A 17,331-nucleotide genomic window follows, 5' to 3' on the forward strand; every position below is an offset into this window, starting at 1 on the left:
CTAATTAGATTTCAAGGCGTCCTAATTAAGATTATTTATGCACAAATTTGTCTTCACTTCTACTAAAAAAAAATTATCTTTTTGGGATATTAAGATTATTATTTCATTAGTTTAGTATAGAGGTATCATTGGGTTAGACCGGCCCGAGACCTAACCTAAAGTCTCAAAAAAAGGTTTAACATGGAAGGCTCGTTCTGCTGTCGTAGTGAGCTAGACCTAGCCCATGGGCTGTTTAGATTGAGTTGTGGGCCTAAGCAATAGACTTGTGGGCAAGCTCGATGTGACCTATCACTTTTGATGATTTTTAAAAAATTAAGGAGTCAACCTATTATAAGGCCCAGTTCGACCTTATGTATATAAGATTAAGTTATGAGTCTCATACTTTCATTAGGTCAACCCCACTCAGATAGCTCATAGGTTTGGCCCAGCCAGCTATAATAGTAGGCCAAACCTTTTTGTGACAAGTTTTTGTCTCAAATTACGGATCAACCCAACCCAACCCAACCCCATTGACGTCTTTACTTTCACCTCATCTTTTGTTATAATATACCGTCAAATTGAGCCAAAAATAGTAAGACAAAATTATCAAAATTTTAAAATGTTACATGTGAAATTAAATATTTAGATCATAAATAATTCATAAGAATTATAACAAAATAAACCTTTTTTAGACAATATATAACTTAAAAACCTTAGATATATCATTTAATTAATATTATCATTAGATTTTTTCAATTTAAAAACCAAACTATTTTTTTTATATTACATTTATTGGGAGAATAAGATTCAATTTTTTTTTTTTTAACTTTTCTGTTTTGAGTAGATAAGGCAAGGGTTGGGTTGGCCTGCAATCCCCCATTTTCGACATAATAGATAGAATTGTGACTTGGAGCAAGACCAATAAACTGACTCGATATATCTGTTTAAAAATAATGATAATTTAAAATAGTTAAACAATTAAAAATATTAAAAATATATAAAATTTTGCAGACTGGCTTGTAAAAGCAGACGAACCAACTTATTAAAAACCCTTGAAGATACGATTAAAAGGGTTTTGAATCATATCACAAACCTTGACATGTTAATGGGTGTGGAAACCTTGGCACAACCTAACCCTTAGGTATAGTAAGTTTTATCGAAGCCAATGTGACACAATTTGTTGTTGTGTATTTTGAGTCCCGGTCTAAACAAATAAAAATTGTTTGCTTTGGTCCAACCTTATGCAGTCAAATTTTATGTTTTTGAGGTCTCACATTAATTATGGTATATTAACTCTTGATAAGTTTTATTTGTATCCAATGAACCCTTTGTAATAGATAGGGCAACTTGGTTAATGACCTACCTAATATTAGTAGATGGTCGGAGTGTTCAAAATTATCCGGTAATCAAATTGAATTAATATTCAAACTAAAAAGTCTAAACAAAAACTTGGTTATTTGAAAAATTGATTTAAAAATCAGTTCAAGCATATAATAAAACTAGTTTTTTGATTTTGTTACCAGTTTATCTAGTTTTGAAAGTTAATTAACCAAATCACCTAGTTTTCAAAATATTGAACAAAAAAATTAATAAAGTTTCGAGCTAGTTCTCAAAAAATTAAATAAAAAATAATAAAATGGAGTGACCCTTTGAAATTTAATTCAAAATAAGTTAATTGAAATTTTGGTTCGATTAATAGATATTTTTGGTTTAGTTTAAAATCGTTTAATTTATAAATCAGTTTTATTTCAATTTTTTATTTTTTCAAATTGAAACTTTTATTTAGTTCAAAATAATATAAAACTAATTCAATTAATTAGTTTTAAACACTTCTACCCTCGAACTCTTTCTCCTTGCAAGTTAGTTCGAGTTATACCAAATAGGTGTGTAACACACTTCAAATTAAACTATACAAATTAGTTGGACGAGTAAACTCGAACACAATGATCAGACTCATAATTACTGTATCAGATAAGTTAAAGTTTTACAAACGTGACATAAGTTTGAATCCAAACTTTCTCCCTAAAAGTTATAGTGTTTCACTATTTTTGCTAATCTTTAAGGTCTTATATAAATTACCTTTGACTCATTTCAAAATCTTCATATCCCTCACATATAGGTTGTAACTGTTGTATTCAATCACCTCATTGTAGATCTTGAAGATTCAAAGTGATTTTTATGCACAAAATAGAAAAAAAAAAAGCAGTTAATACGTTGTTGATATTCATTTTTTTACTGTGTACATCGTAAAGATTTATGTGTTTGCGGTAATAACTGAAATATTATGAATATATATTTAAAATTCTTCGATTTTAGGGTTTATTAATGATTTAGATTGAATTGATTATTTTGTTGCTGAGTTGTGTGAATAATATAGTGATTAAAAAGGGTTTGAATCGAGTAATACGAAACTGGGCAAGAAAATCCTTCATCTTCATAGTTTTCCAGTGTCATTCGCAACCAAAATGAAGGTAATGGGTTTAAATGAAATTTGTCGTCTGTAACACGCTAAGGTAAAATTTAGAAAAATCCACTACAGGCATTATGGGTGACAAATTTTACCATATGTGAATTATATGTATGCGCAATACACATAATGAAGGGTCATTGAAAATTTTGCCATAGCAAGGGAAAGTTGAGATTTTGCCACGTGTGAATTACATGTATACGCAATACACAATACACATAATTGGGTGTGCATGGTCTACATAGTATACGTGAAATAGTATACGTTATTAGTTATACATAAAAGTAATATACATAATTTTATTGTTTGAAAAAAAATATAAATTTTAATTAATTGTCAATCTTTGAATATTTATTCAATAGAGAGTCTACTAGTATCTTGACCTTTTATCAATGTGAGATTGATCTTGGAATGTTACAAATATCTTTAATATAAATAATGTTTCTCAGAAAAATCTTAATTTATAAGGCTGATATATATATATGATAAATATAATTACATTGTAAAATTATTTAACAAATTTAAAATAATAAATTGCAATTTCTTTTGAAAAAAATCAATTTCATAAATTTATTAATTTTAAACTTTTTTTGGTTTCATCATTTATAAAATCAAAATTTATAATTTTTAAAATATTTTAACAAATGAATTTTTATTTTTAAATTTTAATGATTAAAAAATACTATACATTACAAATTTACCCGCCCATACAAAGTCGGCCGCATATTTTTATACATAAAACGCTAGCAACTGCCAAAACAAAAACACCCGCACAAAAAAAAGGCCAGACTCAGAAAAACCCTTCACTCTTCACTTTCTCTTCAAAAAAATGGACGAAGAAGATCAGACGAAGCTCATAGATCTCGTCAAAGAGCTCGTGCTTCGTTTACTCGCCAAATCCCCGCAACAACAGAACCCTAAAAACCCTAATTTCGAAGCCTCTCTTCGCTACGCGGTGCGCATTCTCTCCAGCCGTTTAACGCAGTCAATTGCGCCGGATGCAGCCGCCATTGCTGAATCCGTGAAGCGCCGTCTTGCCACTCAGGGTAGGTCCTCCGATGCTCTCACTTTTAGTGATTTGTTCACTAAATTTTTAGCAAAAACGGGGCCCGGTAGTGTTAATAATAAATGGGCTGTTGTTTATTTGCTTAAAATTATATCGGATGATCGGAAAAGTAGTAAAAATGCTGTGAGTTCATTGACTTTTTTGCCCAATTTGGAGTTAGATGGTGAAGGATTGAGTAATGGTTCAAGGGTTTTGAACGGAAAGAGGAATAAAGAAATGGAATGGAGGAACAATGGGGTTTTGATGGTTAGTAAAGATCCTGAGAACTTGCGTGAAATTGCTTTTAGGGAGTTTGTGAATTTGGTTAAGGAAGAGAATGAGGTGAGTGAAGAGGTGATTGTGAGAGACTTATTGTATTGTTGTCAAGGGATTGATGGTAAATATGTTAAGTTTAATGCTAGTGTTGATGGGTATGTATTATTGGATTCAGTTAAGGTGCCTAGAGCAACTCGTGTTATGGTAAGGAAGCTTTGTGAATTGGGTTGGCTCTTCAGGAAAGTGAAAGGGTATGTTTCAGAGAGTATGGATCGATTTCCAGCTGAAGATGTAGGGACCGTCGGACAGGCATTTTGTGCTGCGCTGCAAGATGAGTTGTCAGAGTATTACAAGTTGTTGGCTGTGCTTGAGGCGCAGGCAATGAATCCAATTCCCTTAGTTTCAGAGAGTGCCAATGCTGGGAATTATTTGTCATTGAGGAGATTGTCAGTTTGGTTTGCAGAGCCAATGGTGAAAATGAGGTTGATGGCTGTTTTGGTAGATAAGTGTAGGGTTTTGAGGGGTGGAGCGATGGCTGGAGCTATTCATTTGCATGCTCAACATGGTGATGTACTTGTGCATGAGTTCATGACACGTTTACTTAAAAGGGTGTGTTCTCCACTGTTTGAAATGGTAAGAAGTTGGGTTTTGGAAGGTGAGTTAGAGGATATGTTTGCGGAGTTCTTTGTTGTGGGTCAGCCTGTGAAAGCTGAGTCACTTTGGAGGGAAGGATACCGACTTCATTCAGGGATGCTTCCTTCTTTTATTTCACAATCTCTTGCTCAAAGAATTCTGAGGACTGGAAAATCTATAAATTTTTTACGTGTTTGTTGTGATAATCGTGGCTGGGCTGATGCAGCAACGGAGGCTGCAGCTGCAGCTGGGACCACAACTAGAAGAGGGGGTCTTGGATATGGAGAAACCGATGCACTTGAGTCTCTGGTCATAGAAGCAGCAAAAAGAATTGATAAACATTTACTGGATGTTATATACAAGAGATTCAAGTTTAAAGAACATTGTCTTGCAATAAAACGATATTTACTGCTTGGGCAAGGTGATTTTGTTCAGTATCTTATGGATATTGTCGGGCCAGAACTTTCTGAGCCTGCTAATACTATTAGCTCCTTCAAGCTTGCTGGGTTGCTGGAAAGTGCAATTCGGTCATCTAATGCTCAATATGATGATCCTGACATATTGGATAGGTTGAGGGTTAAGCTGATGCCACATAGAACTGGAGATAGAGGTTGGGATGTATTCTCACTGGAATATGATGCAAGTGTTCCTCTAGATACATTGTTCACAGAATCTGTTATGGCAAGATACTTACGAATTTTTAATTTTCTATGGAAGCTCAGACGGGTGGAACATGCACTTATTGGAGCTTGGAAGACAATGAAACCCAACTGTATTACTTCTCATTCATTCACTAAGCTGCAACATGCAGTTAAGTTACAGTTGCTTTCAACATTGAGGCGATGCCAGGTTCTTTGGGACGAGATGAATCATTTTGTTACAAATTTGCAATACTATATTATGTTTGAAGTATTGGAGGTGTCATGGTCTAATTTTTCAAATGAAATGGAAGTCGCAAAAGATCTTGATGAGCTACTTGCAGCACATGAGAAGTACCTTTATTCTATTTATGAAAAATCCCTCCTTGGTGAACGGTCCCAATCCCTTTACAAGTCTCTCTTTCTCTTGTTTGATCTCATACTGCAATTCAGAAGTCATGCAGATAGGTTATATGAAGGAATTTTTGAGTTGCAATCTAGGTAACAATCTTAAATTATATTCTGATGCTATTTTTATTTTTCCAGTATATATTAATAAATATGTTAAAAAGTATTTTGATTTATTTTATTAATTCTTGTTTATTTTCATCTCATGCAGAACTATGGAATCATCTTTAAGCTCCCGAGACAAGAGCAAATCAAGGAGGCAAACAAATGACAGATCTTCAGAACCTGGGTCATGGCTTAGTGATGGCAGGAAGGCTTTAACACAGTGTGCTGGAGATTTTCTTCGAAATATGGGACAAGAGCTGGATGCAATAGCAAAAGAGTACAAGTCATTGCTTGAGGGTTTCTTAGCTCAGTTGCCTGTGCAGCAACATGTTGATTTGAAATTTCTCCTGTTCCGACTTGACTTCACAGAATTTTACAGCCAGTTGCATCCCAATGCATAGAAAAGCTGTCAATACTTTTGAGTTCAAGAAATCTGCTTCTAATGTTTAATGCATGAACAAAGTGTCCTGGTTCATTGATTGCTTGCCACCACACAACTGAACAATAATGTGGTGCCCTGCTACATTCGGGTCACCAGTCCAAGATTCAATGACTAATTTTAGGTACAGAGAAACATTGTTCTCCTTTGTTTACCACTGATTGCGTGCTTTGTCTTTTTTATTTTTTATTTTGGCTCCTGACATTTATTTTTAAACCTTTGCAGATGGTGTGTACTTTTTTGTGTTGGGTGGAGTGAATAGTTTCTTCTTGACTTGAGGTAATTTTGAATCTTTAAATTAGGGTGTTAAATATAGTGGTTTACATAGATGTGTGGGTATTCTTGTGGCTACTAGCAATTGCAAGCTTGTCAATCTGTAACATAGTTCTGTATTGGTTAGTGACAGAGTGCAATTTATCTTATTAGTTTGTCCACCTTTTATTTCCTTCTTCTCCCTTTAAGGAGATTTTGGATTGTGTTTCTACTACATTGCTGATCCTGCAATTTGAAATGTGCTGTTAATGTACAGCTGCTGAATATATTTATATTCTTTACAATGGAAGAGTGTGAATTTTTGTGCCTCAGTTCAGGCAGATTCACGAGTATAAGGAGTTTAGGTATAATAATCATATTGTAAACATTCTAACCTAAAAGCTGTAACTGAATTCTAAGTAGATACTGTTACCATTATGGTAAAAATGTTGAAAATGTTACAAAAAGTCTCAATTTTTTAACGTTTGATATCCTTAATTTGGAACTCCATCTAATTAAGTTTTGAGAGCACTGACTTTGGGGTGTTGAGAATCTGTTTATAATTTAAGCATCAAGTGAATTGAACAGAAGGGAGTTCTTATCATACATGCTACTTGTTCATGATTAAATTCTATACCTGCTTCAATTATGATTGTGAACTTTGCTTCTTAATCTCACATACATTCAGGGTTTTATGGAATTACAAGTTTGAAATCCATGTGTTATTTGAAATTGGAAGTTTGAAAAAAAGAAAAAACAAATGAACTTTCCGTTATTATAAGCTACTTGCCATGTAGCTTGGGTCGAGTCATGCTCGAGTATTTACTTGAGATGATCTCGAGCTTTCTGTTGTTCAGATCTCTTAAGCTCGCGAGCTTAGGCGCGCTCGAGCAAATAAAATGAGACTTCAATTCATTTTATTCTCTTCTCAGTTCATTCATTTCATTGAAAGTTTGAAACCCTAGCCACATAATACCCTTAGAATTTCATTCCCTACTCTCTGTCGCCAACTCCGATTCTTAATTTCGAACTGTCTGATTGAGGTAAGTGTCTGGTGTTGGATTCTTGCTCTCCTGTTTTCTTTATTTTTGGCTTTTCTCTTTTTTCTTTTTTTTTTTTAACTTTCTGGTTTTGGTTGTTGGAGAGTAGTGGTGGGTGCCGAGTGGTATTTTCTTGCAAAACAAAGTGACAGATTGACTTAGCTGGTTGGAAGGTATGGGTGTTTGGATCTTGTAGAATATTTTTAATGTCATCTGATAGATTTTTTCATAATGTGTTGGATCTTGTGAAGTCATTACTTGTCTAGTTGTTCCCTGCTCCTTTTGATTTGTCATGAACAATGAACTTTCTTTTTGGTTGTGTTAGATTACTTTTATCTCTGAATCTTTCAGACAAAAGTAGACCTGGAGAATACACATGTTGATGAAAGCCAAAGGAAACTGAAAGCGCAAGAAGCTTCCTCCAAGCCAAGGCAAGAAAAGGGCAGTGGTATGATTTGATCAAACTTCATTTCCTTTCACATTTAAAACTTGTTTTTTGGACCATAATAACATACTCTTATGGCCAACAACTACACGGTTTATACAGGCAATTGAATATAATTCTGCAGTCATGATGCATAATTATATTCATACAGGCAATTGAATATAATTCTGAGCATCCATTCACAATTGTGGAAGATGGTTTTAACAATATGCTAAGATATGGTATGTCACAATGGGAAAAGATAATACATACTACTTTCAAAAATGATTATGTCAAGGTGTATGAGATGAAAAAGAAGTTGGCCACTGTGTTGAGGAATGTTTCTAAAATTATTGTGATCATAAATTTATGAAATTCAAGTAATCAGAAGATTGAGTACATGGTTCTCACATGTTACTTTATTGTTAGTAAAGTAGAAACTATTACTTATTTCTATCATCCCAGCTAATCCCATTTACCAAATTTTCTTTTGCATTACAAGGCATTAATAATATATAATGACATTAAGTTAATTTACAAGCTCCTCAAGCTCACATTTCGCTTTGAACAGGGAAAGCAACTTTTCATGTTAAATAAATTCAAGTTTCTTTCACTGCAGTATTTTCATTTAGACTTCTTTGCCTCCAGGAACCCAAATTCATGGAGGCCTAAGCCTAAGTGTGCTTTTAGGAGCACTTATCCTAGGTGTATTAGTGATAGCAAATTGCCATAAGGCACTAACATACTCAGGTAAGGTTTATTCATTACCTGTCATTACATTCACCATAATATTTACAAAATGATATTCAAAGTTTCTTTTTTTTTTTTGGTAATTAAATTTATGTTTTAACAGAAAACAAAAATGACACCTGAAAAGGCTCAACATAAACTAAGCTCGATCAACCCAAAAAAAGCCTGTAAGGCATGTAAAAATTAAAACCTAAATCATCTTCTCTTAAAAGTCTATGAAAGTTCTTATCATAATAAGATTCAAGAGGAGAATCAAGATTAACTTAAATAGACTAAACTTAACACAAAAGAGAGAACACAGGCCTGTCCAACAATAAAAAAAATCTACTAAGGATTAAGCCAAACATAAACAAAAGATCAAGCAACCATTAGTATGCTGCTTTCTTCACCAAAACGAATGTATCAGATTAGAATAAGGATTCACATACAAGGTCAATGTCACCAACTTAAAATCACAGTTGAATGAACTCCCAAATACGCTAAAGTTGGTATTCATTTCTTCCATTCCATCCCGAGCTTCGCTTTTTCCTTGTCTTGCCTCTTTAGTGAATTAGTTTACAATTCCATATTACATGGCTTTCTACCTGTTTATCTACAACCAATATTTTAAGATTCACAGGCTACACACATGGATATCAAAGAATGCATTCATTAATGCGAAAGAGGTAGAGGCTTCAGAGTCTGAGTCCGTCACTGTTGGGAAGTGCATGGCTCCATCCAGGTGCTGGAGATAGGCCGTGATGGGGTCTGATTGTTGGTGCTTGAGAGGCTGCACCATAGTGCAGTCTGTGGGGGCTCAATGAACTCTGTTTTGGAGTTTTGCTAGCATGCAAGATTCTGAGGCACTGGTTGGATCTCCGTTGTGTTGGAAACCGTCTGGTTCTGGTATGCCACTAATGGCGTTGTTTCTGTGGTCCAGGGTTTATTATCTCCATTTCCTGAACAGGAGGAGGATTTGGAGCTGGGGCGCCAGTGAGCTTGCATGGGCGCCTGGTGGATGATCACATAAACTCAAGCATACAACCCCACAACACAATATGCCTGCCTTCCAACTCAGAAAACAGCCCAAGCAAATCACCCGCGCACACAAGTAGTTCATCACAACATATCTTCTGTGGCAGCTCTTGCCCACTCTTGACAGTAGCATCTCCCTCTGCCTGTTCTGATAATGACGTTGCTTCTGGGGCTGGTGCACCAACAAGCACCTCAAGAACACCAACACATACTCTGTGCATGATTGCGCAGTGGCATGGGTTGTATGCCACATCATTAATGCTTGTAAGCTAACACCGCTGTCCACCATTGCCAGCACTTCATGCCCGTTCACCGTCGCCTGCACGTACAACAACCCACTGTACTCGCATCCTTGGTTTATAATTTTTGTTGCACGCAAAAGCTATCGTTGCTCCACATTTGGGAGGTATTTACCAACCCAAATCATCGGACAGGATACTGGCTCCAGGATTTTCTTTCATTTTTAGGCGGGTGTGGCGAATGTTAGCAAGCTTAATACACCCATTTCAAACTAAAATACTGAATTGGTGAAAGCATCAGAGGCCTGAAGATACACAGTTCACAAAGTGGTGCAAATTACCAGAATTAACAAGAAGCAACGCACATATAGCATGCAAAAATTACCAGAATTAAGGGGCGCAGGATCCGATTCAAGCAGCAGCCCCAACTCCTTTCTTGTCAGCAACAACATTGAGAATTGTATGCAGACCAAAGCAAAGATAGACATATGCATGCCCTCCTTTTCTAAACTAAATTCCCGGGAAACAAACAAACTTCCATATAAGTCTAGGCACATTTAACAGCAGCTAATGAGAATAAGAAGCTCAATATTTTGTTTTAGCCACTCACATCACAACTGAGGCTTCCCTTACTGTAACTCTAAATCTAACATGACATGCCGGATCATTTGGCCTATAAGCTTCTACCTATCATAACCCTAACTCTCCATTGAATTTTCAACACAAATATCATTATTTTCCATTTGAAGAAATAAAAAAATTGAAAAGTTTAAATAAAATCCCGTTTATGCAACTGATTATTAAACAACTGAGGGCCAAAGAGTTGAACAATTACCAAGAATTAAAAAAAATTTTAAAAATCAACCTTTCAGCAAAAATTAGGAAAGGGGTATTCAAATAAACCGGAAAATGCACAAAAGGTATTTAAATAAAATTAACCTTATATATATGTATATAATTTAAATGCATCAAAAATATATTAATATGTAATGTAATATTATTTAATTATATAATTTATATATCTAAATTATATAAAAAAAATATATAAACGTAATTTTATTATTTAAATAAACTAACTTTTGATTTCTTTATTTTTTTTACTTACATTTTCCCGGGAATCAAACAGAGACCAAGTCACATCGTTACCTCAGTCACTTGAAGAACGACGTCGTATCTCCTCAGAAACTTCCCAAGCAAACCAGCGGCAAGATCGAAAGCACAACTTGGAAGAACTGAGGAGGTAAATCGTTACTTTCGCACACGATGGAACTCAGTCGGGAGCCAAGTTAGTTATGGGGTTTGGCGGAAGTAGACCGGAAGTTCACTGATTTGGAGAGTCAACTCGTCCCAGTATCCGAGTCATGGCCCGAATCTGTTGCTGTTGAAATTGGCTTCCCGGGTTTGAGCTTGCGACACGTTTGGATCGCTGAGTTCGCTTCATTTCCACTCGGATTGACCCAGGAACGAGGAGACGAGTAAACCTTTTGGCGGGAATTTGTTAAATCGTGACAACTTCATGAGCTTAGGGTCTTTTTGTCACTTTGTAAACCTAGCGTACTCCCTTAATAGTACGACATAGTTACGACTTAGGAAGGACATTTTTACAACCCGAAGGTTTAGATAAATATCAGTCAACTCCCACTTGTTTTAGAGACTGAACAATCACCCAAAGCCTAAACTGACACTTCGGGAAACCCTAAAACAGCACGATTCTAGACTCTTCTTAAGCTCATTCCCTTTAGTTTGGAGCTCGGACTTTCCAGACCCTTCTATTATTTTCTTCTTTCTCGCTTTTTAACTCTCGTTTCTCATTCGTTTCTCTCACATTCACGATCGAATCCTCTCCACGTTTAATTAAAATTCACTGACTAACCCACTTCAATGGCGAAGTACGGTGAGGGAGACAAGCGTTGGATCGTTGAAGACAGACCAGACGGCGCCAATGTCCACAACTGGCACTGGGCAGAAACGGATTGCTTAGAATGGTCGAGAAATTTCTTCAACCAGCACTTAACAAATATCACCGTATTGAATGGCGAAGGAAATCTTTTTATCAAGATCAAGAAGCTTGAAAAGCTGGAGGGTGAAGCTTATGTTAATGTCCGGAAGGGGAAAATTATCCCGGGATATGAATTGAATGTTACCCTTTTGTGGGAGGGCGAAGCAAGGGATTCTGAAGGTGGGGTTTTGTTGAAAGCTGAAGGCTCTGTGGAGATCCCTTATATCTCGGATGAGAATGCTGACGAAAACCCTGAAATTAGGGTTATAGTGAAGGATGAGGGGCCAATCGGGAAGAGATTGAAAGATGCTATGTGGGAGAAAGGGAAAATTTTGATCTTTGAGAAGGTGAGAGGTTACGTCGAGAGTATGGCTAAAGGGGGGCCGTGTAAGGAGGAGTTAGAGACAAAGAAAGTGGCCGCGAAGCCCGAGAAGAAAGTGGAAGCTGGAGGGAGTGTGGTGGTGGAGAAGAAGGAGGTTGCTAAGAAAGAAGTGAAGAAAGATGAGAAGAGAAAAGAAGGGTTTAAGACGATAACTATGACCGAGAAATTTAGTTGTAGAGCTAGGGATTTGTATGAGATAATGATGGATGAGAATAGGTGGAAGGGGTTTACAATGAGTAATGCTAAAATAAGTAAGGAGGTTGGTGGAGAGTTTAGTATTTTTGATGGGTCGGTTACAGGGAAGAATATCGAGTTGCAAGAGGGGAAATTGATTGTGCAAAAATGGAGGTTTGGAAGTTGGCCTGATGGGATAGATTCGACGGTAAGTTTAGTTGGCTTGTGTTTAACTTGGTTAGCTCTGGTGTTATGATTACACTTCCAAGCGTGTTTATATCTCACACTATATGAAACAATTTTTCCTTTTAAGAACTCTGACACTACTCTTACGGGTACTTCTTTATCTGATGCTTGGTTTCCTGTCATGTCTGCTAGTAGTTCTTGTTTTTCTAATACTACAGGTTCTAAGCATTCCATCCATTCTCCATCCTTGCCCTGCTCTTTTTGTGATGATGAGGCCCCTATTCTCACCCTGCTTCAAACCGTTCTGTGATTTCTGAACCTACTCATGAGATTCCATCTACAAGTGTCATAATTCCTTCAATGATTGGATTTTGTGTTTGTTTTGCAGGTGAGACTCACTTTTGAGGAGCCTGAACCAGGGGTAACCATTGTGAAGTTGAAGCATGTTGATGTTCCTCAAGAAGATAGGTTAGTTTTAGTTGATGGGTTTGTTTTATTTGCGATAGGTTTAGCTTGATTGATATGATAGGTATTGATTTTGATTCGAATGTTTGATTTTTCCATTACAGATATGGGAATTCAACAGTTGTGGAAAACACTGAGAGAGGATGGCGGGATCTTATATTCCACAAAATACGAGCAGTGTTTGGTTTTGGAATATGATTCTTTTTCTTTTCTGTTCCAAGTGAAGTCACAGAGTCATTTTAAAAGCGTAGAATCTTGTTGATCAACTTTGTTTGAGTCAAGAACTGTTATAAGCTATTGATTACAAAAATTATAAAAACAATGTGAATCTTGTGGTCTTATTTCATTTGCTTTTTATGTTAGACTCAATCTTGTCTGTCTGATGTTTCTAATAACTAAAATTTCAAAGAATGATGAGGGAAATATGTCATATCTTTATGATTTTAACCATGTTTCATATCTTATGCTGTAGATTTGTCTGATAACTTCTCTGTCATAGATCGTTAGTTGTTGGTTTATACCTTTTATTCTCAAACTTGCTTAAATGAGCATTGATAACTTCTTTTAATGCCAATTTTTAATGGATAGCTCATTACTACATTATTTGTCGGGTCATTGCTCACGGTTAACAGTAAATAAGCCTTTGGTGGGTCTAGTAATTTATCATATATTTGCTTCATGGAAGCACCTGATTGATGCTATGTCAACTAAATTATTCATTCTTCATTTTAATCGCATGTTCAATGTCTTGTTGGAATATTGAATGGTTTTCTGAATTTGGTAAATAATGTGGAAACTTATTGTTGTTCTGTTATGGGAAATCTTTTAAATGATTGCTTCTGGGAGTACCCATTTAGTGGTAAACAGTGTCCAATGTTCATATGAGATACTGAAGTTTGATAAACATAATGTGTAGTTCACTTTGTGTATTGACTGATCATTTTCAAATATGTTTTCCCTTTTTTTCAGATATTACATGTTAGGTTAGGCATTTGGTAAAGGAAGTGACTCTGAAGCGCTCTATTTGGAGAGTGACCCTCAGAGAGGCTTCTGGTGTGTTAGATTTGCAATCCTTTGCAGTTCTGTGGGTATAAAAGTACAATAGAGAATACCTGGTAGAATATATTGGTTTGGAGTTTTGGTTACTCTCTAGGGTATTGTTAGAATTGTAATGGTCATTAATTATTTGTGTTGAATTAAATTATTAGATAATCTTTAGCTTTGCACCAGCTTTTCTGGTAACATGTTAGGGTAATTATGGTATGAGTGAGAACTTGAATGGATTGAGTGTTGTGTTTGATTGGGCTGGCTGAGAAGTAAGCTTTGATATGAATTTGAAGCTACTTAGAAAATAAGCAAAACTGGATTCTTCATCTGGGTTTGATTAAATACAACATTGTAAGTATGAGGTAACCAGAATGCATAAATGCAAGCATATGATATTAATTGTTTGCACTGCAGGGCACAAGGTTACCCAAAATCTTCCTTTGATATTTTATTATTATGTACGTACATTTTTTAACAACCTGTGAATTATGTGGCCAAAATCTGGGATCTGACTTTTCATAATTCTGTCGTGTGTAATATGTAAATTTGGAGTTAATACATCTTGTCACACTTTGTTTATACTTGGGAAAAGGACCATTTGCCATCCAAATTTTAGCCTAGGTGAAAAATCCAAACTTTCATCTACGGCTAAATTTTTGTTAATTTTTCCTGTTAAATAGGGCGGTAAAATAGTTATTTTACTGTTTATATTAAAAGTTATAAAGTGTATTACTTTTTACCCTCTCAGGTTTTAAAAACTAACATTTTATTTTTATCTAAAGTTTTTAAACTTTGAAAAGTAACATTTTCATCTCTAAATATAGGGTTTTCATATTTTTTAAAGCTCAGTCGTCTCCCATAATTTTTAAAAACAGCAGTTTTACCTTCACTGTTCAACTCATCTTCTGTCTCTTGGTGCAACGAAGAGATTTTTCTTTATCATGCAATCTGAATGACGAAGGATGATGTTACGTCGTCTTTCGTCTGTTCTTTCAGATTTGGATGACGTTTCGTTGTGCAAATCTGAGTGACGAAGGTTCATCTTTCGTGGTCCTTTGTGGTCAGAGAAAGGATATCAGTAGAAAAAGTCGATCTTCGATGGTGGTCAAAGAAGGAAGCATACCTTAGGAGTAAAATCTAAACTTTTCAAACTTTGAGAATGTGTTGAAATGTTAGTTTTTAAAATTTAGAGGGGGGAAATGATAAAATGTTGAAGTTAAATTTTATAAGTAAAATGATAACTTTACCCTTACCCCTAACTGAAAATTTAGACGGTAGTTTGACTATAAATGAGAGTTTAGATTGTTTATCTCGCGTAAGTGACTTTGAGATTGGGTTAAAATTTGTGTGGGAAATAGTCTTTTTCCCTTTATACTTTTCCAATAGTCACCTCGCTCTTCCATTGAAAAGTCATAATCCTAACATAACTTCTGTAACAAGAAATTATGTTGCATTTATATACTTGTTACAAAGAATTATATCCTTTTATAAAAAGTCATATATTTGTATATAGAGTTTTATCTTTATATATACATAGATGTGTCTATGTATAATATTAATGCGACTATTCATTATGTAATGCGTTATTTAATTACATATATACAATTAACTCCAACTTTTTAATAAGAGCAATGTTAGTACACAAAATAGGTATACATCATTGGTGTTATGTAATTGAATATTATTTCATCTTTAATTTAAAATTATCTAATTATTTGATAATAAATTATCATCTCTAAATATGATTGGAAGGTCGATTGATGGCAGAAATAGAGATGATCATTGTAGAAGGAGAAAAAAGTAACTTTTCGAACCTTTTAATAGAAGAAATTGTTAGTTTTTTAAGATAAGAAATGAGAAATGAGATAAAATTTTAATTTTTTAAATATTTTTTTGTTAAATAATAATTTTAATCTTAACCTTAACCTCAATAGAGAAATTTAATTTTAGGTATTTGAAATTTTATGGGTGGGAGTTTGACCAATAAAACTATGTATACATATTTTAAATACATAAATATATATCATTATGTGATAAGATGATTTTGAATTAAAGATAAAACGGTATTCAATCATGAGATAACAAATGTAAGTGTATATATATTTGTATACCTACAGTGGGTATATGCCAGCAAACAATGACCGAGAGACACACGCCCGTGTGCAAGTTGGCACGGGCACGTATAACAACTTATAGCCTTTTGATAGTACACATAGTATTGCTCTAATTTGACTATTCATTATAAAGTATATAAGATTTTGTTTGAACTAAAACCTTTCATACTTCATCCCTTGTATATATATAACCATGCACTATTTAATCACATATACCGTTATTAGCATTATTGCAACAAAGCTTTAATTACTCTTGTGCAAATTTGGTTACATTTTGCCCACTTTTAAAAACTTTTGGTCTCTAATTCAATAATGCAAATCAAGAGTTTTGACATAAGATAGAAAATAACTCAATTTAACTTTCCTTTGAGATCTATTTAATTGCATTGAATCAGTGTCTTTATTAACATAAGAATCTTAATGATTTACATTAACATTACAAAGGGAAAACAAGCAAGAGGGCGACCAAGGTTTTCAAAATTACAAAAATTGAATTATAAATTATAATGATTTATGTTATCACAAAGTCCTACTTCCCAGTTAAGCCGAATTAAAGCTAAATCTGGGCTTGAACTTGTATACTGGATCTCCGAAAAAAGGGCCAGGTCCAGCCCATGATTTTGAGTCCTTCTCAACTTCATACTTTCAAATTTTCTCCATATTTTTTATTTATAATCCACAAATTTTGGAAACTGTGTCTTTCTAGGCATTATGATATGATTGAGTATTATTTTATTTTTAATTTTTAATTACCCAATCGAATAATAACACATCTTTATTTAAATATAAGGTTGTATACAAAAATTATACACATAATAAAAGCATGCAAAGTTTCATAAGAAGTGCTTCCATAGAAAGCATGTGTGAAATGAATCACTTTTAGAGTTTTGGTTGAGCCATTTTCTCACTTATAGGAATACTAAATTCATTCATTTTGTTTGCATCTTATTGATGCATGCATTGAGATTGGAGATTGCTTTTTAGATGTTGAAGTCCCCTTAAGTTATCAAATTTACATGTGTAACTTGATTGGAAACTTCCCCTTACTCTTATTATATGTTTTCTTTTTTATACATATTCTTTATTGTTTTATATATTATATGAATCTTGTAATAGCATAATTTGAAAGAAGTTCCAACCTATACGCTTAAACTTATTAGAAATAGCATAAGGTTATTTAGTATCGGGTTTAAGTCTATCTATGACAGGTTAACTTAATTCATATTAAATGACTGTTCATAATAGTTGAACACAT

At 34.5% G+C, this 17,331-nt stretch overlaps 2 protein-coding genes and 1 long non-coding RNA gene across 7 annotated transcripts; 2 read left to right on the forward strand and 1 right to left on the reverse strand.

The window, feature by feature from the left end:
* Positions 1 to 3,193: 3,193 nt before the first annotated feature.
* LOC123209465 (gamma-tubulin complex component 3-like) lies at positions 3,194 to 8,118 on the forward strand. 5 transcript variants are annotated; one of them, XM_044627795.1, is made up of 5 exons: positions 3,194 to 5,539; positions 5,658 to 6,114; positions 6,216 to 6,269; positions 7,392 to 7,455; positions 7,634 to 8,118. In XM_044627795.1, exons 1-2 carry the CDS (start codon positions 3,276 to 3,278, stop codon positions 5,950 to 5,952), a joined length of 2,559 nt encoding a protein of 852 aa, XP_044483730.1. In that variant the 5' UTR covers positions 3,194 to 3,275; the 3' UTR covers positions 5,953 to 6,114; positions 6,216 to 6,269; positions 7,392 to 7,455; positions 7,634 to 8,118. The 5 variants fall into 5 exon arrangements, with proteins under 5 accessions (XP_044483730.1, XP_044483657.1, XP_044483793.1 ...); XM_044627722.1 differs by lacking the exon at positions 7,392 to 7,455 and having other exon boundaries at positions 7,634 to 7,730; positions 7,830 to 8,118; XM_044627858.1 differs by lacking the exon at positions 7,392 to 7,455 and having other exon boundaries at positions 7,634 to 7,730; positions 7,879 to 8,118.
* A 1,366-nt stretch (positions 8,119 to 9,484) lies between these two features.
* LOC123209906 lies at positions 9,485 to 11,288 on the reverse strand. Its single transcript, XR_006501177.1, has 2 exons — positions 10,856 to 11,288; positions 9,485 to 10,219 (listed from the first exon to the last, which is right to left on the reverse strand). It is a non-coding gene; the product is annotated as an uncharacterized LOC123209906 (long non-coding RNA).
* Positions 11,289 to 11,450: 162 nt separating this feature from the next.
* On the forward strand, positions 11,451 to 13,362 carry LOC123209788 (activator of 90 kDa heat shock protein ATPase homolog 1-like). Its single transcript, XM_044627967.1, has 3 exons — positions 11,451 to 12,472; positions 12,839 to 12,918; positions 13,020 to 13,362. The coding sequence occupies exons 1-3, from the start codon at positions 11,591 to 11,593 to the stop codon at positions 13,111 to 13,113; spliced, it is 1,056 nt and encodes a 351-aa protein (XP_044483902.1). The 5' UTR covers positions 11,451 to 11,590; the 3' UTR covers positions 13,114 to 13,362.
* Positions 13,363 to 17,331: the final 3,969 nt, after the last annotated feature.

This window comes from Mangifera indica, chromosome 1, assembly GCF_011075055.1.
Source record: "Mangifera indica cultivar Alphonso chromosome 1, CATAS_Mindica_2.1, whole genome shotgun sequence".
Classification (NCBI taxonomy): domain Eukaryota; kingdom Viridiplantae; phylum Streptophyta; class Magnoliopsida; order Sapindales; family Anacardiaceae; genus Mangifera; species Mangifera indica.